Source organism: Oncorhynchus nerka, linkage group LG27, assembly GCF_034236695.1.
Source record: "Oncorhynchus nerka isolate Pitt River linkage group LG27, Oner_Uvic_2.0, whole genome shotgun sequence".
NCBI classification, from domain to species: domain Eukaryota; kingdom Metazoa; phylum Chordata; class Actinopteri; order Salmoniformes; family Salmonidae; genus Oncorhynchus; species Oncorhynchus nerka.
This window is the reverse complement of record NC_088422.1, coordinates 66,197,484-66,223,793: the sequence shown is the minus strand read 5'-3', so window position 1 is coordinate 66,223,793 and position 26,310 is coordinate 66,197,484. Positions and strand designations below refer to the sequence as shown.

General features: G+C 43.1%; 2 protein-coding genes across 13 annotated transcripts in view; both read right to left on the bottom strand.

Moving 5' to 3' along the window:
* The window catches only part of LOC115112175 (protein ENTREP2-like), a 134,213-nt gene extending 111,596 nt beyond the window's left edge, over positions 1-22,617 (bottom strand). Inside the window, exon 1 of the mRNA XM_029639029.2 lies at positions 21,850-22,617. Coding sequence (XP_029494889.2) covers positions 21,850-22,074 — 225 coding nt within the window. The 5' untranslated portion in view covers positions 22,075-22,617. The remainder of the gene's footprint in view (positions 1-21,849) is intronic.
* A 799-nt stretch (positions 22,618-23,416) lies between these two features.
* Positions 23,417-26,310, bottom strand: part of tjp1a (tight junction protein 1a) — a 145,495-nt gene continuing 142,601 nt past the window's right edge. For all 12 annotated transcript variants that reach the window (XM_065011893.1, XM_065011894.1, XM_065011900.1 and 9 more), the window contains one exon: positions 23,417-25,237. In XM_065011893.1, coding sequence (XP_064867965.1) covers positions 25,143-25,237 — 95 coding nt within the window. In that variant the 3' untranslated portion in view covers positions 23,417-25,142. The remainder of the gene's footprint in view (positions 25,238-26,310) is intronic.

Here is a 26,310-nt window from a genome sequence, read left to right as displayed (position 1 = left end):
GCTAAGAACAGCCCTTAGCTGTAGTATATTGGCCGTATACCACACCTCCATGGGCCTTATTGCTTAAGTGGAGCTCATGTATCCTTTTGTGTCTCTGTGTGTATGTGTATGTGATTTTGGGGATTTACTATCCTTGTGGGGAACAGAAGTCCTCACAAGGATAGTAAAACAAGGACAATTCGTCGATCCCCACAAGGGAAAATACTATTTTAGGCATAGGGGTTAGGTTTAGGGTTAAGGTTACAATTAGGGTTAGGTTTAGGATAAGGGTTAGGGTTAAGGAAAATATCATTATAAATGGGAATCAATTATTTAACCCCCACAATGATAGTAAAACAAACATGTGTGTGTGTGTGTGTGTGTGTGTGTGTGTGTGTGTGTGTGCGTAGGGTGGGGCTTGTCTTGATAATCAAGTTGCCAGTGCATGTCTTGTCTGTATTGAAGTTGCAGACAGTAGCACTGATGGGCTGATATCAGGAAGGCGTCACTTTGTCAGGAGACGTTAGATAGGAGCAGCTCTGTGAGATCAGAGTGGGGGAAGACATCCACCCACAGAGATCAGAGGCACGGGAAGCATCAGAACCCAGCCATCAGCAACAATCTGATGGACAGCCAAAGTAATCCAGAGTAATACTGGCTAACGGCACCTTACTATAAAGCATGGCTTGGAATTACTCTTTTAACTCTGAGCCTCATTACATTAGATTAGGTTGTCACAGTAGTCACCCACCATTGATTTATTTTAGTCCCTTGAGGGTCATGTACAGTAATGGCCAATAGACCCTTAGAAAAAAAGGTGCTAGAATCTAAAGGGATCTTCTGGTGTCCACATGGGAGAACCCTTAAAATAACCCTTTTTGGTTCCAGGGTTCTACATGAAAACAAAAAGGGTTCTACTTGGAACCAAAAATGGTTATTCAAAAGGGTTCTCCTAAGCGAGGTGATTATAGTCAATGAAAATAAAAAATACAACTGGAAAAACAATTTAGTAAACCAAAACCAAAAACATTTGAAAAACGAAAACTATACTGAAACTATTATCTTTGACTGCAAATCTAATATGAAATAAAAACCATAATGAATTATGTTTTTTCTTTTAAACTTTGGGAAAAATATAATAGGGTTTCTGTCCCTAACACTAAAACTAATTGTCACGTTCTGACCTTAGTTCCTTTATTATGTCTTTGTGTTAGTTTGGTCAGGGCGTGAGTTGGGGTGGGTAGTCTATGTTCTTTTTTCTATGTAGTATTTCTGTGTTTGGCCTGGTATGGTTCTCAGAGGCAGCTGTCGATCGTTGTCTCTGATTGAGAATCATACTTAGGCAGCCTGTTTTCCATTTTAGGTGTGGGTGATTATTTTCTGTTTAGTGTTTTCTGCACCCTACAGGACTGTTTCGGTTTTCGTTTATTTCACGTTGTTATTTTGTATTTTCAGTATTCAGTAAAATATACATCATGAACACATACCACGCTGCGCATTGGTCCGACATTTCATACTCCTCGTGAGAGGAGTACGAAGACAACCGTTACATAAATAATCTAAAAACGAAATAGAAATGTTTTTATCAAACTGAAGCTAAATAAAAACTAGTAAATCAAGTCTGAAAATTTACTGAAACTAAGTTTCAAATAAATATCTAAAAACGAATAGAAAAAAAAATATGAATATTAAATTATAAAACTATAATAACCTTGTTCCTATGGAGACAACCAAAGAACCCTTTTGTGGAACCCTTTTTTCGAAGAGTGTATGAATCCATACTTACAAAGGAGAAGTGCACTTTTTAAATTAATTAACGATCAATGACCATGTCTAGACTTGACAGTTCATGCAGCTTTAGTATTCTGATCATAGAGATCTGATCATGGAATTCCGAACGTGTCATGCATCTACACCTGCATTTAAATGTGTCTACCATGTCCACAGTGTGTCTGGATTCCCTATTCCCGCGCTATATTCAAATGCCAGTATGCATTCTACAAACAGTTGAATTGGCAAAATATGATAACACAACAACTGATGGCAGTAGCTAACTACTGTAGCTAACTAGCCAGCTAACCTCTGTAGCTAACTGGCCAGCTAACCTCTGTAGCTAACTGGCCAGCTAACCTCTGTAGCTAACTAGCCAGCTAACATCTGTAGCTAACTGGCCAGCTAACCTCTGTAGCTAACTAGCCAGCTAACCTCTGTAGCTTGCAAGAAACACTAAAGGGTTTGCAAACGGGTTAGCATAACTCTAACCAAACAAAACATAGTTTTTCTGAATATTAGCTAGCTGGCTAGCATTTATGAGGTCAGCAAACACATTCCTCACACGCTAGGAACGAATTTCCTCCAACATTATAATGAAAAGGTGCCTCTCAGTCCCAAAATACATGTTTTCTGGAGACTTGTGCGAGGAGTGCTGATAACGTCACCCACGGTATACGCTTTCGGTAGCCTGATTGCGTCCTGTCTGAGGAGAAATCCACACACAATGCATCCCTGACCACCTTCTGAAGTGGTCAACCAGATCTGAACACAATCAGACCATAAAGCAACTTTTGTGGGTCTCGACCCGTCTTTTCAATGCAATCTTCATATTCTGAAAGCAGAAGTTGCGTGTTGTGTAGACACAACCAATGACACCTAAGGGCCAGCTCAGTCCCCCATGAGGGTACAGCACATGAGCTCATCACAAGAGAAGCCATCATAAGAGAGCCCAAATCTGTAGTCACCGCGTCAATGATTTATCTACACAGTGCACATGAAACGAGCAGGTCAAATTAAAACAAAAACACAACATAAACCCAATAATTAATCTAATTAATTGATCAATGCTTGGTCAATGCAGACCGGTTTAACCTTGAGGGCTCTGAAAACAAATGCAATAATTGAGGTTTCCCTTAAGGAAAACCATCGATCTAAAACTGTGAGTCCCGAGACCTATAGCCTTTTAACACTGGCCCTGGCTTAACGACTGGCCTGGTTAAAAGGCCAAGTTGGGCTACATGTCATTCAGGAGTAAGAACTCAGGACTGTAGCCAGTGACCAGCTCTCTAGGTTTGTGTGTTCATGAGATGACCTGAGAGAGTTGCTACGGTATACATTTATGTTAGGATTAATGCTCCATCTCTATTCTTTGATTGACATGGCTGCTGCCCGTGGTCACAGAGAATATGTGAGCATTAAGGTCAGAGGTCAACGTTGAACTTTGGTGGGTCATCGCCTTCATGTTGTTTATATCAAAGCTATAAACTATCGAAATAAAGAAAGTCGCACACTTTAATTTTGATAGTTTATCCTCCGTTAGTCAGCACCTCCACACAAACTATTTTCTGGATGTGCGCCAGCTCATGTTTTTTTTTTATATCAAAGCGCACACAAGCAGTGAGCTTCAAGGCTTGTTCCAGGTGCAACCTAAGGTCAGAGTGTCTGGATGTAGAAGTATGGATGAGAAAGGACACACTCGCCCTGCAGGTGCACAGAAAGGCCTTTACTGCTCAGCAGAAATATGAACACCATCCTCTAACACGCAAACCTCACCGGCCACGTTGCGTGCGTGAGAATTGCAAAATAAATGTACGCATACATGTTATTCAATCATTTCTCCCACACCGCTCGCGCACCCACGTGGATGCTTGAAAGACAAATGAGAAGAGATGAATTAAAGACTAACTAGGATTCCCTTTTTCATCTGTGGATTAATCGTTGGGGAGTAGAGAAACACACAATTTTGTATGACTCCGGGTCAAAATTCTACAAAGAACCAGCTAAAAAGAGGACCACAAGCAGGTTAAATAACAACCCAGTGTTCATCTCCCAGGACAGCTAAGTGTCCATGGATGTCTCATGTGTCATTCGACCTGCCCCTAAATAAATATAGTTGGTTCACAGTTGGTTTTGACATTTTAACCTGCGTGTCATGATCGCACCTGGCGTGGATGGACAAAATCACAGCGCGGATGCATTACACGAGGCCAGTGTAGTCCGCATGCAAGACCTTCATATGGAACATTATTCTGTTATACACCTTCCCTGCCATCCCCTCACATAGCGGCGAAGAGCTTCTACCGTGCTGCACATGAGAGTTGACCTTGATACTGGAGCTCTCTCGTGGCGGAACACTCTTTCACCTTAAATACTGAGCAGCTCCAATCCCATCTTCCGTTATCCATTGCCCAGTCCTTTACCATTACACAGCTGTAGCATCAGAGTATTAACTAACAGTCACTGCTCTGCTCTAATCAAAGGAGGTGTCCTGTGTCTGTGGTGTTATGAAGTTTAACCACGCAGGGAGAGAGGCATTCCAGTGAGCCCATCCCTCCCAGGCGACAGTCATTTGGCAATTAGTATGCAACAAATTCAATTCAGAGGAATACTCTAAACCACTAATGACCACTATCTAAACCACTATGGATGTCTCCCATTTGTCTGGTCACAAGAGAGCTATGACTCGCTTATTTAAAATTCAAATGAATGTTAATCCGATAATATATAAAAACATATTCAGATGTAATGCAATGCATCTGCAACGCAATTGATTCGGATTTCATTGTGAGAAGTACAGTAGTACACTATTATGTGAATACTATTCAGATATGACATTCTCTGTAGCTGAGACAGTGAATGGTGAGCAGGGCAGTAACCAGGGTTTGAGTGTTAGTGAGGTCTGAACTGTTTAGAAAGTAGAAGCTCATTTACCACGTTTCATTCAAATGGTATTTAGAGAAGAGTAAAAACAAGCAACAATGACCCCATTCATTATCACCTTGTAGGTTCCTTCACTTTGGTCGATCTACAAATACATGGCATATTAGCTATACGATTGTAATATTATACCCTTGAAAGGTGGGAAATAGGAGAAATGTTTCCCACTGACACTGTCCAGTCAGTTGTAATGATGAATTGCATGAAATCATCCATTCCTTACATAGATATGGCTTTTCTGAAAGGACAGTGTTCACATTGGTCTTCCTAGGCATTACTAATCAAGCTCCACACAAACAGACATCAATGGAGCACACAGATGATCGTGTTGTCACATTCACATGAATATTACTCGCGATTCTGTATTAATATCAGTGATGTAGTGGGAAAAAAAAGATGGGTAATGGCAGGTGAACTATGAACTCCAGTGGGTGATCGAGACAAGTCGAACAACAACCGTTATGAACTAAATGGTATTACATTTTTAGAACTGTGTTGTTTGCACGTTGATTGCATTTTAATGGAGGCCTATAGCGAAGATAGGCCATGTGGAAATATTCATATTGAAAGATATGTTCTTTAAAAAAAAAGTTCCTAACCTGTTTGATAAGATTAATATAGATTTTCTCAGGGGACCCCAACTCCAAGTTTGGGAACAACTGTACTAAACTCTCTCTGCTTCCTCCTGCATGCATTGCAGCCTTCCTCAGCCTCACCACTGAGCTGTTTGAGACAGTGGTGAATGTGCCGCTAAAAAGGCAAATCCGGGGGACGCAGGTTAAAAGAATGAACAAACCATTGTTCATGATTCCACTCGTTCGCAAAGAGGCAGGCGCGATTATTACTCAGTCAGATCAATAATATCAGCATTCTAAGCTTTGATCAACACTGGGAGGTCCGGACCTCGGTTTCCTCATTATGTAGTTACGGCCCTGATGGCGAGTCTTTCATTAACTTTCACTTTTCATTATTTTCCATGAAGCATGCCCAAATCATTCAATCACCAATGTGTTATTCAATCACTGGACACCTGGGGGAAGAAGACATAACTTGGTGAAATGTTCACCGTGGCAGAATAATACGTTGCTTTATAATAGTATCATTATCTCATCTGTGGCCACTGCAAATATTGTGCTAATTGAATACGAAGCCTTTGGCTTCTTCTCTATTCTTCTTGAGTCTGACTTCTGAAGTCTAAAGGAAAAGATAAAGGACAATGGAATTCCTCTTCAACATACAGTTGTCTGAGCAAACAGCATAAAGGACCCATTTAAATGCAACACCTCCAGTATGGGGCCATTCTCCATTGGGGATCACTGGCCTAATATTTGAATGACATTTGAATGATTTTATCCATAAAACAGTAGCTAGTCTACCACCTGTAGTTCATGGTGGTTCCTATGTGGTGGCGACGAGGGATGAGAGAGAGAGATATAGAGAGATGTGTGGAGAATCAGATCTCCTCAGGGAACAGCACATAGACCTTCTTACATTTACATTTACATTTAAGTCATTTAGCAGACGCTCTTATCCAGAGCGACTTACAAATTGGTGCGTTCACCTTAAGACATCCAGTGGAACAGCCACTTTACAATAGTGCATCTAAATCTTTTAAGGGGGGGGGGGGGGTGAGAAGGATTATTTTATCCTATCCTAGGTATTCCTTAGAGGTGGGTTTTCAGGTGTCTCCGGAAGGTGGTGATTGACTCCTGGCGTCGTGAGGGAGTTTGTTCCACCATTGGGGGGCCAGAGCAGCGAACAGTTTTGACTGGCCTGCGCAGGAACTGTACTTCCTCAGTGGTAGGGAGGCGAGCAGGCCAGAGGTGGATGAACGCAGTGCCCTTGTTTGGGTGTAGGGCCTGATCAGAGCCTGGAGGTACTGAGGTGCCGTTCCCCTCACAGCTCCGTAGGCAAGCACCATGGTCTTGTAGCGGATGCGAGCTTCAACTGGAAGCCAGTGGAGAGAGCGGAGGAGCGGGGTGACGTGAGAGAACTTGGGAAGGTTGAACACCAGACGGGCTGCGGCGCTCTGGATGAGTTGTAGGGGTTTAATGGCACAGGCAGGGAGCCCAGCCAACAGCGAGTTGCAGTAATCCAGACGGGAGATGACAAGTGCCTGGATTAGGACCTGCGCTGCTTCCTGTGTGAGGCAGGGTCGTACTCTGCGGATGTTGTAGAGCATGAACCTACAAGAACGGGCCACCGCCTTGATGTTAGTTGAGAACGACAGGGTGTTGTCCAGGATCACGCCAAGGTTCTTAGCGCTCTGGGAGGAGGACACAATGGAGTTGTCAACCGTGATGGCGAGATCATGGAATGGGCAGTCCTTCCCCGGGAGGAAGAGCAGCTCCGTCTTGCCGAGGTTCAGCTTGAGGTGGTGATCCGTCATCCACACTGATATGTCTGCCAGACATGCAGAGATGCGATTCGCCACCTGGTCATCAGAAGGGGGAAAGGAGAAGATTAATTGTGTGTCGTCTGCATAGCAATGATAGGAGAGACCATGTGAGGTTATGACAGAGCCAAGTGACTTGGTGTATAGCGAGAATAGGAGAGGGCCTAGAACAGAGCCCTGGGGGACGCCAGTGGTGAGAGCGCGTGGTGAGGAGACAGATTCTCGCCACGCCACCTGGTAGGAGCGACCTGTCAGGTAGGACGCAATCCAAGCGTGGGCCGCGCCGGAGATGCCCAACTCGGAGAGGGTGGAGAGGAGGATCTGATGGTTCACAGTATCGAAGGCAGCCGATAGGTCTAGAAGGATGAGAGCAGAGGAGAGAGAGTTAGCTTTAGCAGTGCGGAGGGCCTCCGTGATACAGAGAAGAGCAGTCTCAGTTGAATGACTAGTCTTGAAACCTGACTGATTTGGATCAAGAAGGTCATTCTGAGAGAGATAGCGGGAGAGCTGGCCAAGGACGGCACGTTCAAGAGTTTTGGAGAGAAAAGAAAGAAGGGATACTGGTCTGTAGTTGTTGACATCGGAGGGATCGAGTGTAGGTTTTTTCAGAAGGGGTGCAACTCTCGCTCTCTTGAAGACAGAAGGGACGTAGCCAGCGGTCAGGGATGAGTTGATGAGCGAGGTGAGGTAAGGGAGAAGGTCTCCGGAAATGGTCTGGAGAAGAGAGGAGGGAATAGGGTCAAGCGGGCAGGTTGTTGGGCGGCCGGCCGTCACAAGACGCGAGATTTCATCTGGAGAGAGAGGGGAGAAAGAGGTCAGAGCACAGGGTAGGGCAGTGTGAGCAGAACCAGCGGTGTCGTTTGACTTAGCAAACGAGGATCGGATGTCGTCGACCTTCTTTTCAAAATGGTTGACGAAGTCATCTGCAGAGAGGGGAGGAGGGGGGAGGGGGAGGAGGATTCAGGAGGGAGGAGAAGGTGGCAAAGAGCTTCCTAGGGTTAGAGGCAGATGCTTGGAATTTAGAGTGGTAGAAAGTGGCTTTAGCAGCAGAGACAGAAGAGGAAAATGTAGAGAGGAGGGAGTGAAAGGATGCCAGGTCCGCAGGGAGGCGAGTTTTCCTCCATTTCCGCTCGGCTGCCCGGAGCCCTGTTCTGTGAGCTCGCAATGAGTCGTCGAGCCACGGAGCAGGAGGGGAGGACCGAGCCGGCCTGGAGGATAGGGGACATAGAGAATCAAGGGATGCAGAAAGGGAGGAGAGGAGGGTTGAGGAGGCAGAATCAGGAGATAGGTTGGAGAAGGTTTGAGCAGAGGGAAGAGATGATAGGATGGAAGAGGAGAGAGTAGCGGGGGAGAGAGAGCGAAGATTGGGACGGCGCGATACCATCCGAGTAGGGGCAGTGTGGGAAGTGTTGGATGAGAGCAAGAGGGAAAAGGATACAAGGTAGTGGTCGGAGACTTGGAGGGGAGTTGCAGTGAGGTTAGTGGAAGAACAGCATCTAGTAAAGATGAGGTCGAGCGTATTGCCTGCCTTGTGAGTAGAGGGGGAAGGTGAGAGGGTGAGGTCAAAAGAGGAGAGGAGTGGAAAGAAGGAGGCAGAGAGGAATGAGTCAAAGGTAGACGTGGGGAGGTTAAAGTCGCCCAGAACTGTGAGAGGTGAGCCGTCCTCAGGAAAGGAGCTTATCAAGGCATCAAGCTCATTGATGAACTCTCCGAGGGAACCTGGAGGGCGATAAATGATAAGGATGTTAAGCTTGAAAGGGCTGGTAACTGTGACAGCATGGAATTCAAAGGAGGCGATAGACAGATGGGTAAGGGGAGAAAGAGAGAATGACCACTTGGGAGAGATGAGGATCCCGGTGCCACCACCCCGCTGACCAGAAGCTCTCGGGGTGTGCGAGAACACGTGGGCGGACGAAGAGAGAGCAGTAGGAGTAGCAGTGTTATCTGTGGTGATCCATGTTTCCGTCAGTGCCAAGAAGTCGAGGGACTGGAGGGAGGCATAGGCTGAGATGAACTCTGCCTTGTTGGCCGCAGATCGGCAGTTCCAGAGGCTACCGGAGACCTGGAACTCCACGTGGGTCGTGCGCGCTGGGACCACCAGATTAGAGTGGCCGCGGCCACGCGGTGTGGAGCGTTTGTATGGTCTGTGCAGAGAGGAGAGAACAGGGATAGACAGACACATAGTTGACAGGCTACAGAAGAGGCTACGCTAATGCAAAGGAGATTGGAATGACAAGTGGACTACACGTCTCGAATGTTCAGAAAGTTAAGCTTACGTAGCAGGAATCTTATTGACTAAAATAATTCAAATGATACAGTACTGCTGAAGTAGGCTAGCTGGCAGTGGCTGCGTTGTTGTTGTTCTATCTCTCTATAGTGCTGTTTCTTGTATTATGGTCTCTTGTTTCTTTAGAGGTTTCACTTTGTTGTCCTTTTTCTTTTCCTTTTTCTTCTGTCCTTATTTTGTCTTCCTTTCTTCTGTTAACTAGATATTTTTTGTTGTTATTATTTGTAAGCTAGCTAGCTTCTTCCAGGAGAGTCCCTAGCAACTGCTTAGCAACTGCTTAGCAACAAGTAAACAATTCAGCTAGCAATTCAGCTAGCTAAGATAACTGTACAATTTTATGAAAAATAGTTACTTCTTCAAAAGCCTGTCTTTTTGGTTTGTTCCTTGTTTTGTCTTCTATTGAGTCTTGCAGTTTTCTCTTGATTTTTTCGATGTACTTCACTCTAAAAAAACATTTAAATCTCAATATATACAGGAGCTCATTTTTCAGCAGCTGCTCAATTTAGAACTCCGGAACAAGACACACTTCACATCACACATTAATTACAATGGCAGTTGTCTGTGATAGATTTTCCCATCAGCTCTCAGGTACCTGGCTGGCCAGTGCCCTTCTCTCCTGCTCTCCTTGCTTGACTATTCTCCTCTTGCATCTGGAGCCCAGCGCCTCTCAGCTGTCAGTCCAATCTACAGCAGAACCCCACTACATGACATCTCCATTACTCAACCCCCCCGAAACACACACACACACACACACACACACACACACACACACACACACACACACACACACACACACACAAAGAGGAGCAGGAAGAGTGCTCCCCCTGTTTGCACACACCAAAACAAAGGAGCCTAAACAGAAATCCAACCCCATAATTTACGAGATGCAAACTCAATCAGCAACCGTTAATCATGTCATGTGCTGCTGGGACTAGCATTCATGTCTGGAGACACATAACCTATTGTACAGTACGTACACAGAGAGAGCAGATGGTATGTTATGCACAAGCAAAACCATAGGTAGGAAACCATCTCAACGTCCAACTGAGGGTAAAAACAACCATCTCTGCTCACAGAGGTAAACGTACAGTAAATCTCATAGCAGCTCGTTTCTCTGCTTGTTTAGTGCAGGGTAATGACGTGATGAAGTGGTTGGTGGGTGGGTAAATTAGCCACTGCTCAGAGAAGAAAGCCATTCTCTCCCACACAGAGCAGAGCATTACCCCCTCAGCCCTGTGTGTCATCCGCTCTGCTCCTCGTCACATTATGGCCATGGTGGAGGAGATTTCAGGATGTGGGATTGGAGTTAGATATTGAATAAAACCTACAGTTAGACAGTGCAGCCCAAAACAATCCTAAAGTATACACACAGCAATGGGGCCGGAAACACATACTGTGTACACACTTATCACACATACACTACACTAACAACTCTGTAGCAGCCGGGCAGATGTCTGTGTTCCTGAATATACTGTAACTTTACGTGTCCACTCATTTTAAACTGAAGTGGCTTGAAATGTACCTGATTCTAGAGTTCTATCGTTTCAAGGTTAGAATGTGGGTATGCTGGACTAATGAGAGAGAGAGAGACCTGGAGAAGAGGTCCTGGGAATTTGAAAGCAAATCCCATTTTTATACACTCCCATATCTATTGGGTGAAATACCACAGAGTGCAATCACAGCAGCAAGATTTGTGACCTGTTGCCACAAGAAAAGGGCAAGCAAGTGAAGAACAAACACCATTGTAAATACAACCTATATGCATGTTCATTTCTTTCCCCTTTTGTACTGTAACTATTTGCACATCATTACAACACTGTATATAGACATAATATGACATTTGAAATGCCTTTATTCTTTTGGAACGTTTGTAAGTGTAATGTTTGCTGTAACATTTGTTTTGTTTATTTCACTTTTGTTTATTATCTATTTCACTTGCTTTGGCAATGTAAACATGTATCCCATGCCAATAAAGCCCCTTAAATTGAAATTGAGAGAGAGAGAGGCTCAGCATGGTGTTGGTAGGTACCTGGCCTCTAACCAATAGAGAATTGTTACCTGCTCACGCCGGGGCTCAGTGCATTAGGAGCTCTGTATGAATCACATGGTGGACTAGACCAATGGGCTGAATAAATGAGGGAGCGCGTGTCTATGGTGTAACTCCAAGCACCAGAGGGGCGCTGGGCCTGTCAGCATCTGACACGCAGTACAAATCACCCTCCACCTTCCATCTGAACGAATTAGGCTCGGCACACACCCAGACACTTAAACAACTTGATTACTTATGCTCGCCCTCTTTCTCTCTTTCCCTCTCTTTCTCTCTCTCTCTCTCTCGCTCCAAGACTAGAGTTTAAGGTCTATAACAAACCAACTCAGTGTGACAGTATTGTGGTCGTTCCCCAACCTCCCCCAAAAAATCCCTACTGCTCGGATGAGTAAATACTGTATAATGTTTTACACATCAAAGTAATCCTGAAGCAAGGGGTTATGTAGCAGTTTGACTAGTGAATATAATGTTGTGAATCTGTTCTAATACATTCATTCATGCAAGAAATCCCACAAAAGCATTTCCCCAGCAGCAGTAATAGAGTGAAACAGGAAGCGGGGCTATTTCTAATGCTAACACCATTCAGAAGTGGGACACCGAATTCTCTTTTCAACATCCACTCTCCAACAGGTAGTCAGCAGCAGCCAGTCGGCAACAATATAATATTATCAGACTATTGATGTATGTTCTCAAGTGGGTGTTAATAATTAGTAACACAGCGCCAGTGGAGAGTAGAGCAGAGCTCCTGAACAGAACAGGATATCCTCTGAGCTCCAGTTCTGTTGGCCCGGGCCAGAGAGCTGCCTGAAGACCTGTTAGGAATCAGTGAAGCTGTCTTCACTCACACACACTTACAGTCACAGGCCAGGGTATCAGCTGTAGGCAGGACACACCGTTCACTGTGGCTACTCTACTCCACAGAACTGTGTGTGATTTGGCAGGTTGTGCTGAACTGTCCCTATCCACTGGAGCCACAGGACACAGAGGAGACACTCAACCGATCTGCTGGAGTTACATCCAACCTTAAACGCAATCTCTCATTCCTCTCCTCCCAGTTTTACTGGAGTGAGTTATGGAGCCAACCAAATCATATTAGAAGCAGCACACAGACAGGGAGGGAAACAGGTCTGTCTCTGCCTGTCAAGCACCATTGAGATGGATTCAACATTCAGACAGCTGGCATTTAAGAGTTGCTCAGACGCAGTCATGACATTTATGGTGCTGTTCATATTAGTGGGTACAGCAATACGCAGTACTGTATGAGGACCACTTGAGCAGCTAAAGCACCACCAGTACCTCCTAATGCTTCACATCTAACTGTTGTTATTCTAGTATAGATATGCTGTAGCTACTCTAATAAGTAATTAATGTCTGACAGGTCTACAGTAGTTTGGCTCTATAAGGAATGTGTCATGGCCAGGCCAGAGGACATTTAGCATTGAGCTGTGGACTGCAGTCGATCTGGTTGGCCCGGCCTACTGTTGGCATTCCATTGAACAGCTTTCACAGCCCACCACAACCCACTACCCTGCTGTCAATTCTCTCCCCTCACTGACGTTCTCTGAAAATAGCTATTATTGGCTTGGCAAAGGTTTCTTAAATCGATTGCTGCCATTTCTTGTACTTATTGCTTTCTCAATAAGATTAACAATCTGTCTGACCTGACATTTCCACACGTTATGCAACAGATTTATGGATGATAAATATTTCATAGGTCTATTAGTTTTCGAATAGCGCTACAGTATATAAACCCATTCCATTAATTCCACCATCCAAACAGTAGTACAAGTGTTTAGCTAATTAGCAAGATGGTAGATCACACAAAGTGGCAGAGGACAACACACTGATTTGTTCGTTCAGAAGTCGACTCTGCATGTGTGGTCTAAAAGCCATGCATAAACACACACACACACACACACACACACACACACACACACACACAGAGATCCCCCGCACTGCCTATCGTCCTGCTGTGGCCAGCGACAGAGCCCAGGCTCTTTGTGTCCGGATGCTGATAGGGGTGGAGGAGCAGGGTGGAGAGAGGAGAGAGAGGGGCATGTTTAGAGACCGTGTTCATTTCTTCACTCTAATCAGGCAGTCTGAGAATACAGAATACCTATTCTGGAGAAGTCTTCCACCTCTGGGGAGCAGAGTGATGGGCACTGACCCAGAAACACTGGTTTGTTCTGGGCTGCCACTTACATCAGGCCCTGGAAGACTCCAACGTGGAGGAAGCAAAGTAAAACCATCCTTACCGGCCGCTAACAGTACACTTGTATAGTACAAACACAGTATAATACACACAGAGTAATAAAGCAGCATTAAAAATGGAACAATCAGTATAGCAGTGGCAGTCGGTGCCGTTGAAGATGAGGGAGGACGATGATTATAATTTTTTTAATATATTTTTTACTTTTACCCCTTTTTCTACCCAATTGTTAATTACAGTCTTGTCCCATCGCTGCAACTGCCCTACGGACTTGGGAGAGGCGAAAGTCGAGAGCCATGTGTCCTCCGAAACACAATCCTGCCAAGTCGCACTGCTTCTTGACACACTGCTCGTTTAACTTGGAAGCCAGCCGCACCAATGTGTCGGAGGAAACACTGTCCAGCTGGCGACTGCAGTCAGCTTGCAGGAGCCCGGCCCACCACAAGGAGTCACTAGAGCACGATGGGACACGAGAATCCCGGCCAGCCAAACCCTCCCCTAACCCTTACAAAGCTGGGGCAATTGTACACCGCCTCATGGGTCTCCCAGTCACGGCCGAATGTGACACAGCCTGGGATCGAAACCCGGGTCTGTAGTGATGCCTCAAGCACTGCACCATTAGAACGCTGCACCATTTGGGAGGCCACGATTATAATTTTTTTATGAGCATGGCCTTATTTCTATTACAGCATATTGGATGACTGTCATTCATATTCCATTCACCCAGCTCAATGTAACATCAATAGGTTAAGGTTACTTGAATTGTCCCTATACACATTATGAGGTTGCTACAACCTGGCCAATTAATGAAAGTTTACAACGTAGGGGCACAGGTTGAGAGAAAAACTTGACTAATCAAGGTGACAGACAGTGACACATTCAATACTGCCTTGCACTCTCTTGACCTCATCTGGCTGATCAGGTATGTTAATTCCCGTTTCGTTGTGTTTGCTTACATTTAAGAAATATTTTTCTGTTTTCAATAGAATCGTTAGAATGAATTCACCCTGATCACATGCAAACACAGTTCACATTCAGAGCAGCCACATATAAACAGCATGATCACTTTTGCTCTTTAAATCCTTCTTGAATATACGCACTCTCCTCATCTCACCTTTTCCCTTCGCTTGTAGATTTCAGTGCACAACACATCAGCTGTCTGTGAGCAGGCGAAAAAAACATTCCAAGCCAAACCTTGATATCATAACCTCTAACCACTATCTGCTACACACGGCCTACATCATTGTCACCATATTAGCTAACTTCACAGTCAACATAGCTACTAGAAATAATGTGTTAGTAAACCCGCTACAATCATGCAGTACACTGTACAGTCAGCAAGCAGTTTAGCAGTTTCACCGGTGGGGCCCGGTGGCAATACATTAATAAAACTGGGTAAAGTTCCAGTGTTGGATATCCATAGCCAGTTAGCTAACATAGCATCACTCTCTGTTTGAGCTGGGGGTCTGAGTAAGCTACATTAGCTAGCTGCATTCTCTAGATAAGTAAGTGAAAGTGAAGAAAAAATACAACGAAATATAGTTAGCTCTCTCTCTCTCCTGCTTCTCCTTAATTTTTGAAGAAATGAATTTGTTAAAAACTGTTCAACTATTGTCCTTCTCTCTCTTTGAGTCAACTACTCACCACATTTTATAAATATAAGTCTGTACACCTTCAGAATGAATGTGTAGAGGAGAAGAGACTCCAGTTTTGTTTTCATACCAATCAGCTTCACACACACTGCCTCTGGACAAACACAACAGGGGCATAGGAGCAACTCTGACGGTGGGGTGTGGGGGGATTTTTTTTACAGGGGTCTAAGATTGCTTTTAAATGCTAATTTCTGGTGACTTTTGAGAAAAGGATACAGACAAAAAATGTACTTACAAATGGGAACATTTACAGGGCTAAATTGGGACTTACAGAGGGGCACTTACTCTGGTACAGTCCAATCAGTCTTAGGGCCATTCATTATGTACAGAACATATTCAATTAAACTAATATTTTCTACTCATTCTCTGGTACTGTATGTTGAATTTCCCAGTATTTTTCTCACTTCCCCTACAGTATGTCTGTTTGTTACTACTGCTGCTCTACACACTGTATGGTTGGAAACGTAATGTATTTGAACTTATAATAATTATTATACTATAATAATAACCAGCAACATACACATAAAAACGGTATATATTTTTGTTAAAGGTAGGCATGAAAGGTCAAACTGAAATTAAAATCTCCACTCTACACAATTAGCTTGGAGGGGCACTTCTCACTATCTTACCTGTTGATTTGTGGCCTCTCTCTCTCTCTCTCTCTGTATGTCTGTGTTTGCCCGTGGTTTTTACCATGGCTGCCTCTCTCCTGGATGAAGTTAACACATGCAGTACACCCTTTAGACCTAAGATGCTATCATTTCAACAGAGATAATACATGATAATTCAGATTGATTCCCACCATGACGGATCATCAGGCTATGAACTCTATGGGCATGGAGAAGCACTTCTCACTAGCTTACCTTTTGGTTTGTGGCCTCTCTCTCTCTCTCTCTCTCTCTGCCTGTTCATGGCTGTCACTCTTCTGCCATGATCATGATGACCAAATATGACCCATAATCACTGTGATGAAGTTAAAGACAACTAACCTGAAAGCACTGAAATGTTCCTGCTAGTTTGCCAGGGGTGGTGTGGGAGCAGTTGTCAAGAACCTTACTTACAGTCCTTTGCACTCCTTTAAAAAAACTCTTAGGTCCTCCTTTTTTCTCTCTTCTTGACTGGTGGCATACCCATTGCTAACTTGCTGACCCTATGAATAAGACTAGTGTCGTGTACTGACTGTGCAGAATATCGATCTTCAATCGCTGGTTTCATCATTTGATTCAGGTCTAGTGTGATTGAGGCAAATATAATAGCTAAAGTTAGTGAGCTAGCTAGCTAACGTTAGCCAAATTTTGGCTAGTTCTAGCTAATGGTACAATGGTACATCATAAAATGTACTTCTGTTGATACGAGACAAAACAAAGGCTACAAAACATTTCCATATACACAACAGCTGTTAGATATTGCTACCTGACAGATAGCTAGCTGTGGTAGCTACTAGCTAGCTAACTAGCTACTAGTAGTTAATTCACTTCAGTCGAGAGGGGATGAAACACTTAGCTAATGTAGCATGTCAGTTGCAGTACTAGCTCAGCACTGGGAATAAATAAAATGTTTTCTGTCAAACAGCAGTTACCTTGCCTGCTAGATCAGTCAACTAAATAGTAGCCAGTTTCTGCTCTGCTTGCTTTTACAACTCAGAGAAAAAGCGCAACACAGACAGCAGCTGCCTCTGTTCATCTCTCCTGTGCTGGTCCTATAAGCCAGCCTTTCAGAAGCTTTGCCTTCACACAGCCTGTCCGTGTGTGGCGTTTTGTATCACATCTCAATGATAAAACTGGAGGGGTCAAAAATGCAATTTCAGAATGTGGGGGCGTCATGTCCTCCCCGTCTCCAGTGAAAGTTGCACCCCTGGCCACACTGCTTGTAACAACTGAGGGTGAGAATGAAGCAGTCGGTGGGGCTGGGGGAAGTGACTCAAGTTCCAGCAGCAGAGGACTTTTAAAAAAATTTTTTTTACATGAACAATGAAGTGAGGGAAGGAAATCAGCCTCGGACACAGACACACAGAGTTCAGCATGGAGTTATTTAGCAGCCTAGTAAGAACAACTTATGATTCATACCAAACAATGAGTAACAATGCTTAGATTTCCTTGCTCCACCACATGCTCACGTTTATCGTACAAACTGCTTTCCCCTTAAAAACACACATAATAGAAAGGCAATCTTTCCCTACAACTACTAACCTACTACAATGAACACAAATAAAAACACAACATGTAAAGTGTTGGTCCCATGTTTCATGAGCTGAATTAAAATATCCCAGAAGTGTTCTATGTGCACAAAAAGCTTATTTCTCTAAAATGTTGTGCACAAATTTGTTTAAAACCCAGTTAGTGAGCATTTCTCCTTTGCCATGATAATCCATCCACTTGACAGGTGTGGCATATCAAAAAGCTGATTAAATAACATGATCACTGTACAGGTGCACCTTGTGCTGGGGACAATAAAGGGCCATTCTAAATTGTGCATTTGTGTCACACAACACAAAGCCACTTGATGTCTCAAGTTTTAAGGGAGCATGCAATTGTCATGCTGACTGCAAGAATGTCCACCAGAGTTGTTGCCAGATAATTTTATGTTAATTTCACCACCATTAGCCACCTACAACAAATTTAGCAGTACGTCAAACCGGACTCACAAATGCAAACCATGTGCAACCACACCAGCCCAGGACCTCCACATCTGAATTCTGCATCGTCTGAGACCAGCCACCCGGACAGCTGATGAAACAGAGGAGTTTTTCTGTCTGTAATAAAACCCTTTTGTGGGTAAAAAATAATTCTGATTGGCTGGGATTGGCTTGGCTCCCCAGTGGGTGGTGGGCCTCTGCCCAAGTTGGTGGGCCTCTTCCCTCCCAGGCCCAACTATGGCTACGCCCCTAAACAGGCATGTGGAATCCATAGATTAGGGCCTAATGAATTTATTTCAATTGACTGTTTTCCTTACATGAACTGTAACTCAAAAGAATCGTTGAAATTGTTGCATGTTGGGTTTATATGTGTTCAGCATGCATACACTACATGGCTAAAAGTATGTGCACACATGCTCGTCGAACATCTCATTCCAAAATCATGGGCATTAATGTGGAGTTGGTCCCCCCTTTGATACTATAACAACCTTCAATCTTCTGGGAAGGTGTTCCACTAGATGTTGGAACATTACGGCGGGGGCTTGCTTCCATTCAGCCACAAGAGCATTAGTGAGGTCGGGCACTGATGTTGGGCAATTAGGCCTGGCTTGCATTCGGCTTTCCAATTCATTAGAAAGATGTTCGATTGGGTTAAGGTCAGGGCTCTATGCAGGCCAGTCAAGTTCTTCCATGCGATCTCGACAAACCATTTCTGTATGGACCTCGATTTGTGCACGGGGGCATTCCATGCTGAAACAGGAAAGGGCTTTCCCCAAACTGTTGCCACAAAGTTGGAAGCACAGAATCATCTAGAATGTAATTTTATCTGTAGCGTTAAGATTTCCCTTCACTGGAACTAAGCGGCTAGCCCGAACCATAAAAAACAGCCCCAGACCATTATTCCTCCTCCACCAAGCTTTACAGTTTGGCAGGGAGCGTTCTCCTGGCATCCGCCAAACACAGATTTGTCTGTCGGACTGCCAGATAGTGTAGCGTGATTTATCACTCCAGAGAATGCGTTTCCACTGCTCCAGAGTCCAATGGCGGCGAGCTTTACACCACTCCAGACGACGCTTGGCATTGCACATGGTGATCTTAGGCTTGTGTGCGGCTGCTCGGCCACGGAAACCCATTTCATGAAAGTCCCGACAAGCAGTTTGGAACTCGGAAGTGAGTGTTGCATCCGAGAGTTGGCGATTTTTACGCCCTTCGGCAATCTGTGGTCCCGTTCTGTGAGCTTGTGTGGCCTACCACTTCGCGGCTGAGCCGACATTTCCACTTCACAATAACAGCACTTACAGTTGACCGGGCCAGCTCTAACAGGGTAGAAATTTGACGAACTGACTTGTTGGAAAGGTGGCATCCTATGCTGGCATGTTGAAAGTCGCTTCAGTATGGGCCGTTATACTTTGTTTATATTTGTTTATGAAGATTTAATGGCTGTGTGCTAGATTTTATACACCCGTTAGCAACGGGTGTGGCTGAAATAGCCGAATGCACTAATTTGAAGGGGAGTCCACAAACTTTTGGCCGTGTAGTGTACATATATGTTGAGTGAGTGAATCCCAGGAATTGATCTCCTGGAGCATAGCCCGACCTGTGAACTTTCACCCCAAGGTTGCTTATCTCCGACAACACACAAACAAGCACACACACACACATATCCCCTGTGACAGAGACCACCATCACCCTCTATACACTGCCTCAATTATCCCTCTATAATTAATGGAACTACCTCCCAGCTTAATGCACTGGCTGGATCTCTGGCAGGAAAGAAATCAAGGAAGAGTGCCTTCATAAATATTTAGAGAAACTGCAATTCAATTTTCAGGCACAGAAAACAATGTCCCACTAAGACAATCTTTACAGTACACAATGAAAGCGAGAAGTTGCTTGAAAGTGCATTTCTTGCTCATTGAACATAGAGCCGTACAGTGTGTGTGTGTGTGTGCATCCGTGCATGTGTGTGTGTGAGAGAATGAGAGAGAAATGACTTTTAACACAAATTGACAGGGAAATATATTGATAAGACCACTCTCTCCACAGGGACTCTCTTCACAGGAAAAGTTAGACAAATATGACCAGCACCAAATGGGGACGGTGCCTGTACCAAGAACAGCCCCCATCACTGATGGCCCAGCTGCAAGCTATGAACCTCTAACCTACAGACTTCAGTAGAACTGGTCTCATAGACTAAACGTAACATAGTAAACAAAGATCTGCACACGTTTAACCCTATCACCACAGTTATAGATCGACAGCAAGTAGGCCTAACTGCATGCTTTTCATGATCAGTAAATACCAATTGGTCATGTAATTTCAGATACGTGAGGGTAGCCTCACAATATCTCTAAATATTGGCCACAATTAATTGGATATTTGAGTGATATAAAACAAAAGTTTACCTGACAAGTATGAGTGGTTTAGGTTAATTCCCCATCCTTTGTGGGGTCTGCCTGTCAAGCAGCCGAAGGGCGCATTTGCCGAAGTAACGATACTGTTTACTTTGCAAGCTACCAGTAGAAACTTTGTACAGTTGGCTAAACAGTGGTAAGTAGACCTCAATATATTTTTTTATTCAACCAACGTAGACTTACGTAGTGAAGTTAGCTAACATTATCCCATTTCAACATAGTTTTTAAATAGTGTTTAATCACAATTACTGCTGGCAGACATGATAGGCTACATTGATTGATGGACCATGTCAAATTGGCTAGCTAGCTAATAACAGATCACATGAATATGGCTAGTTAACAAGTTAACTTTCAGAGGATAAATTAGATTGCTATGTCCAAATATTGTTTGATTTGCTTGCAATCTATAGTGGTGATGACAGTAGTCAGACTGACAACTTTACCAGGACAATGTCAATCTCTTTCCAAAAGCCTAATCTCTGATGAAGAAAGCTAAATGACACATGTTGTTTGTTTTAGCTAGCTAGCTAGCTACATGACAAGTTTTATCTAAATTATATCATCAACTGATTTCAGCCAGTGTATGGCGGTGGATTGACTGCATTGTTTGAAAGGAATGTTGGCATATTGGCAGTTAATTTGAATTGAATCATTCCTCTAAAACTAGCTGGCTAGCTAGCTAACAAACATACAGTGCAGATAAATTCTTCAAATTCATGATTTAGACTATATCTTATTACAGTTCTGGCAAAACCATGGTTGAGGAATGTTGATCCCTGATCAAAATGGCTGACTTTTATCCCATAATAAGAAGGTTCATGTCCATTCTAGTATTCTAATTCCTAATTCTATGTTCGTAACATATCATACGAAATCACACAAATTAATACATACCATCCCAAACAACATTTCATACTAATTTCAGTGTCCTGTAATTTAAATGACTATGTTACGTCTCCCCTGAGTCAAGGTTGCAAAGCCAGTAGCCTGTATGTGAGACTCCCATCCATAAACAAGATGAGAGCCAAAATAGCACTGAGTTCTAGCTGAGAGAAATCCTTCACACCGTGCCCCAAACATGCATGAGTATTTATTTTGAGCAATACTATTACAAACAAATTGCAACAAGATGACACAAAAAAAAACGAATTAATCTTGCCTAAATGAGAGTAGATATTTCACAACGATAGGCCATCTGTAGGCTTATGTCACAATAGGCTACTGTAGCCTATACAACACAATGCCAAATGAAAGCGTTTAAAAGCACTGTTCAGTTGGTAACAGTCAATCAACGAAATAATTCATGGCATTAATGTTGATTTTACAACGTCTGCATAATTTACAATTAAACACGTGTTGTCCCAACTGGACATGCTTACCAGGTGTGAGCACGTTCCAGATTTGTTTCCCGCGAAATGGGTCAATTTATAAATAACAATAAACAGTGAGCCACAAAACACACACACACACATAAACTCACATGTTGGATGAATATTAATACTTAATTAACAAAATACTTACAGAGAAACCTGCCCAAAATGGACACGAATGTCTGACCCTTGGTGAGGTAGTGAGGGCCAGAGCGGCAAAACTGACTGCCAAAATCAGACTTCCCAAAACCATCTGAGAAACTCCGAGAGAAAGCATTATCCGAGTCCGAGTCCGAAACTCTCTGAGTCTGGAGAGGCTACGGGACAGGGACGCGGGGCTGAGCGAACGACCTCGGGGCATTGCTTGGACTGGCATTGTCACGAAGAAAACAGAGTGTATGTATCAGCTATTGAAAACAATGGGTTAAGCTATTTCCATCAGCATCCAAAAGTGGCACCTAACAGCAAAGCAAGTAACCGATGTCCAAACGTTAGGCTTGATAAGCAACGGTGTCCAAAAAGCAAATAACATCAGTCCTACTAAATGGTTCCTTTGAAAGAGTCTCCATTAAATTGCTTAATTATCCCAAGATGCAGATGCGTAATTGTCGGTTATTCTGAAGGCTACAACAGTGTGATGGATGAGATGCGCAGTGACTTTCTTGTGCTGCTACTCAAATCGATTTCGCAAAAACACAGGATAACGCGCTATTGGCTAAGGTAACCGGGTTCTCGAGGAAAAGCTTGAGAAATGGTCCATCAAATCATATGCTCCCTTATTTTCACTGCTACAGGATACATTTTAAAGAACCTCAGCAAGTATAAACGTATAGCTGAAATGACACGGGAATAGTGTCGCCCTTTTAACGTAGTATTCTAGTATTCCGCTGTCAAACGCGCGGCAGGGTACCATGCACAGAGAGCGTGGCCGTGGGTATGATGTTTCACACAGGCGCAGGGTTTTCACAGACAGCAAACTACCCGCGGCGGCAGGAGGAGATGCAGCTTGCGTGTTTGGGGCAATCAATACTACGACGGTGCCACTTCGCTTCCCCAAAATAGTCTTATGCGATTGCGTCTACAAATAATGAGACTATATGAACATTGAAAAGATGACCATGCTCTTATCATTTGTGAAGCCATGCACTTATCCTTTGAGATGTCTATGAATTGTCTGAATTCAAATGACCAATTTCTCATACATTTCTTCAAATTATAGCCTCCAACCAAATGTTTGAATGATCCATCTATAATTTATACAGACAAAGCCTACGTTATTAGATTCACAAAGGCTGAGATCCATCAATTGAGATGAAGTACAATACACTTTTAGTACATTGGGAGTAAAAACATGCATTTGCCTTAAAACAAGTTGATACTCTCCATATTTGTAATGCTAACACAGTCCCTAATCTTTGAATACCAGCCTGCTGTGGTGCTGACCTTGCGGAGACAGCCACAGGGCTCTAGAGCACCATCTGCACCGGCCAAGCTGGTACTGCACTTAAATCATGCCGCAGTATCTAAAGAGAATAGAAATTCTACAGCAGCCCCCCCCCCCCCCCCCCCTCAGCTTTGTAATGGACGAAGATCAAACTGTAGAAATCCAGTCTAAGCAGAAAACGAACATGATTACATATTTCACCTGAGAATCCTTTAAACTATTAGAATGGAATATTTGGCTCATAAAAATAAAAAAGATGAAACCCCAGAAAGACTTTACTTTAAAAATGTTTTTATTCATTAATACAGTGGTATACTTAAAATTGTGTCACAAAGGAGAAAAAAAGTCAGCCACACGTGAAGAGCTAATATCCAATTGAAGCTGTGTTATCGTATATAAAGAAAATAGTACTGGTGTGCCGTAATATATGGTCTATTAGTACAAAAATACATTTCAGGGCACAAAATAATACAGCATCCAGTATCACAAATAAATGAGGGAGACAGAGCACACCCTTTTAAAGAACAGGTTTGAAAAGTTGTTTAACCCAAGCACTTTCCTCTTTTGCAAATAACCATAAAAAGAGTGTGTGACAATTATTATTTATATGTAGTGTGAATATATTGGTAGAAAATGTGGATTTTATTACTGCTAATAGTTACAAGTTCCAAGGCTCAAGGGTATAACCAGATTAGAAAGTAAACCATGGTCAATTCATTTATTTTTTAAAACAGTTTTCTCTAAGTTTTATACAAAATAACAAAGACATACAAAAGTTCATTTACAAACCAAGGCCATATGCTAACTTTATTTACAGCCACTTGTCTTTTTGTCATGTTTTTCTTTTTCTTCTGAAGTCATATGCATAGCAGATAAAGAATACCTTTATTCGCTTCAATTGTTCTTGTGCGCTAAACCCAAGTTCATTTATACAGTGGGTTGACAAAATGGCAAGAGAACTTCATTTGTCCATAATTTATCATCATAACTTAGAAGAACCCAGAGGTTTTTACTGAAAAAGTGAATAATATGCAGATAAGGCATCACTGCTTGTTAATGTAAGAGGGTTTTAACATGGTGAGGGAGAACTGAGCAGGCTTCTGGACCTGAGTCATAGCACATGCATAGATCTTGATACAGCAGGAGTAGAATTCTGGTACTCAATACAAAGTGAATCCAAGGTCAGTTTACAGAAAGAAAGAAAAAAGGAAAGGAAGGAAGAGCCATTCTAGTCACAGGATGAACATGTTCGAGGCATGAGCTGGGCTTTAAATCCACCTCAAAGTATTCCACCTGTATCTTCATTTTCTTTTCTGCGGATGCTTGCCAACTTCACTATCACCATAATCATTACCACGGAGCCATACATTTAGAAAATGTGGCTCTGCATTGACATCATCACTTTACTGCCCATCTCCCTGGCACCGAATTCCAAAACCATCACAAATCTGTCAATGTGGAAAAAACATGACCGTCTTTGTAAGTCAGCTAATTCAAACGGTGACAAAAAAGGTTGAATTCTGATTCTTGAATTACGATTTCTAGAATTGAATTTAAAATTATATTTATACTATATACTGTATGCATATATATAATAAATACACCTACATGTATGTCCATCTACTTCAAAAGTAAAAACCTCAAACCATTTTCCTGTTATGTAACAATTAAAAGTTAAAACTTTGCGTATAATGTGATGAGTTACTCAGTGGCACAGGGCATGCATTCCATCACTGGTTAAATCGTTGTGTGTTTTGTATTTTCTTCAAGACCTCGGAACGAGTTAAAGGACAGCACATAGGGGCAACTTCAGTCTCCTTCCATCTTCCATGGGCACAGTAAACAACACTGGAGCACTGGGTGTAAATACTTCATTGTGTATGGTCCACCCCTGGAGAAATGGTGTTCGTGTGTGTGTGTGTGTGTGTATGTATGTATGTATGTATTATCCATCCTTTCCCATGGTTTCACATTCAGTAACAGGCCAGCTGTTGCACTCTTCAGAAGTGGTCGATGAGCACAGACACACAGTTGGCTCCCACCAGGTAGTTGGGGTCTCCAGGGAGAGACTGATTCTGCCAACTCTTGGGATCACCTGAGGGGGAGAGAGAGAAGGAACATGGTAATGATAACAGGTGGAGAAAGGGTATAAGGTTCATAATACATAATGCACTTCTTGCTAAACTGACAACCAGCAAGCTCCAAAAACTAAACTAAAACACCCTCTGTTCCATTAAAGCCATATATACATGCTGTTTTTGGTAGGATGTAGCTTGACAGAAGTAAACTTCACATTACATTGCTAAAACCACTCTTGATTTCAAATTATAGCTCTTAAGGATAGAGTATGTACTGGCAGCGACTGTAATTTGCGATTAATGGCCCAAGCCCAGGCCTTGAGCCAAGAGTATTGCCTCCACAGAAGAACACATTTAAATAATTGTTTAAAAAAAATGGCTTTAGACTCAAAACTGTTTCTTCCAAACCACAATGCAGTTGCATTTTAAAGCACCGTTATTTCAGATAATTGCTTTCATTCCCTCGGGGCCATGTGAGTAAAGTGAGTTATATGAGATCTTCAGATCAAAGTACTGAACCATTTCAGGCTTTTAGCATGCTTTGTTGTTCTGATAGGACATCACAAGTGAGGATAATGCATCCTAATCATTATAGTGTAATTATGCCTAAATATCAAAGGGATTTTAGCAATGACAGGTCCTAACAGATAGGATCCATATGAGGACCAAGAGGTGTTTAACTGATTTTACTCAGATCAATTGTCAATGACTCCGATTATTTGTTAGAGGTTCACAATTAGTCAGTGCAGCAGGAGGAATGTTCACTGTGAAACTCTTGACATCAGTACATTAAGGTAATGTTTTGTCAGAAGCAAACTGATCATGTGTGGTTTGGATTGAATCTCCCCTGTCTGTGAGCAGACTTCTTTCAGAACCATTCCAAACCAAGACCATTAAGCCACACACTATGCTGCTTCCTTACTGGAAACTCCCATTGGGCCTGGGCAGCTCAGCACCCAACTAGAAAGGAGTCAGACTCAGTGAGGAGCAAGACACAAGTAGAGCCTAAATGAAGCTAAAGGGCCTTGTTTTACAATAAGAGGATTAGAACACAGCCCTGTAATCCTTCTACAACGAAGCAGGACTACAA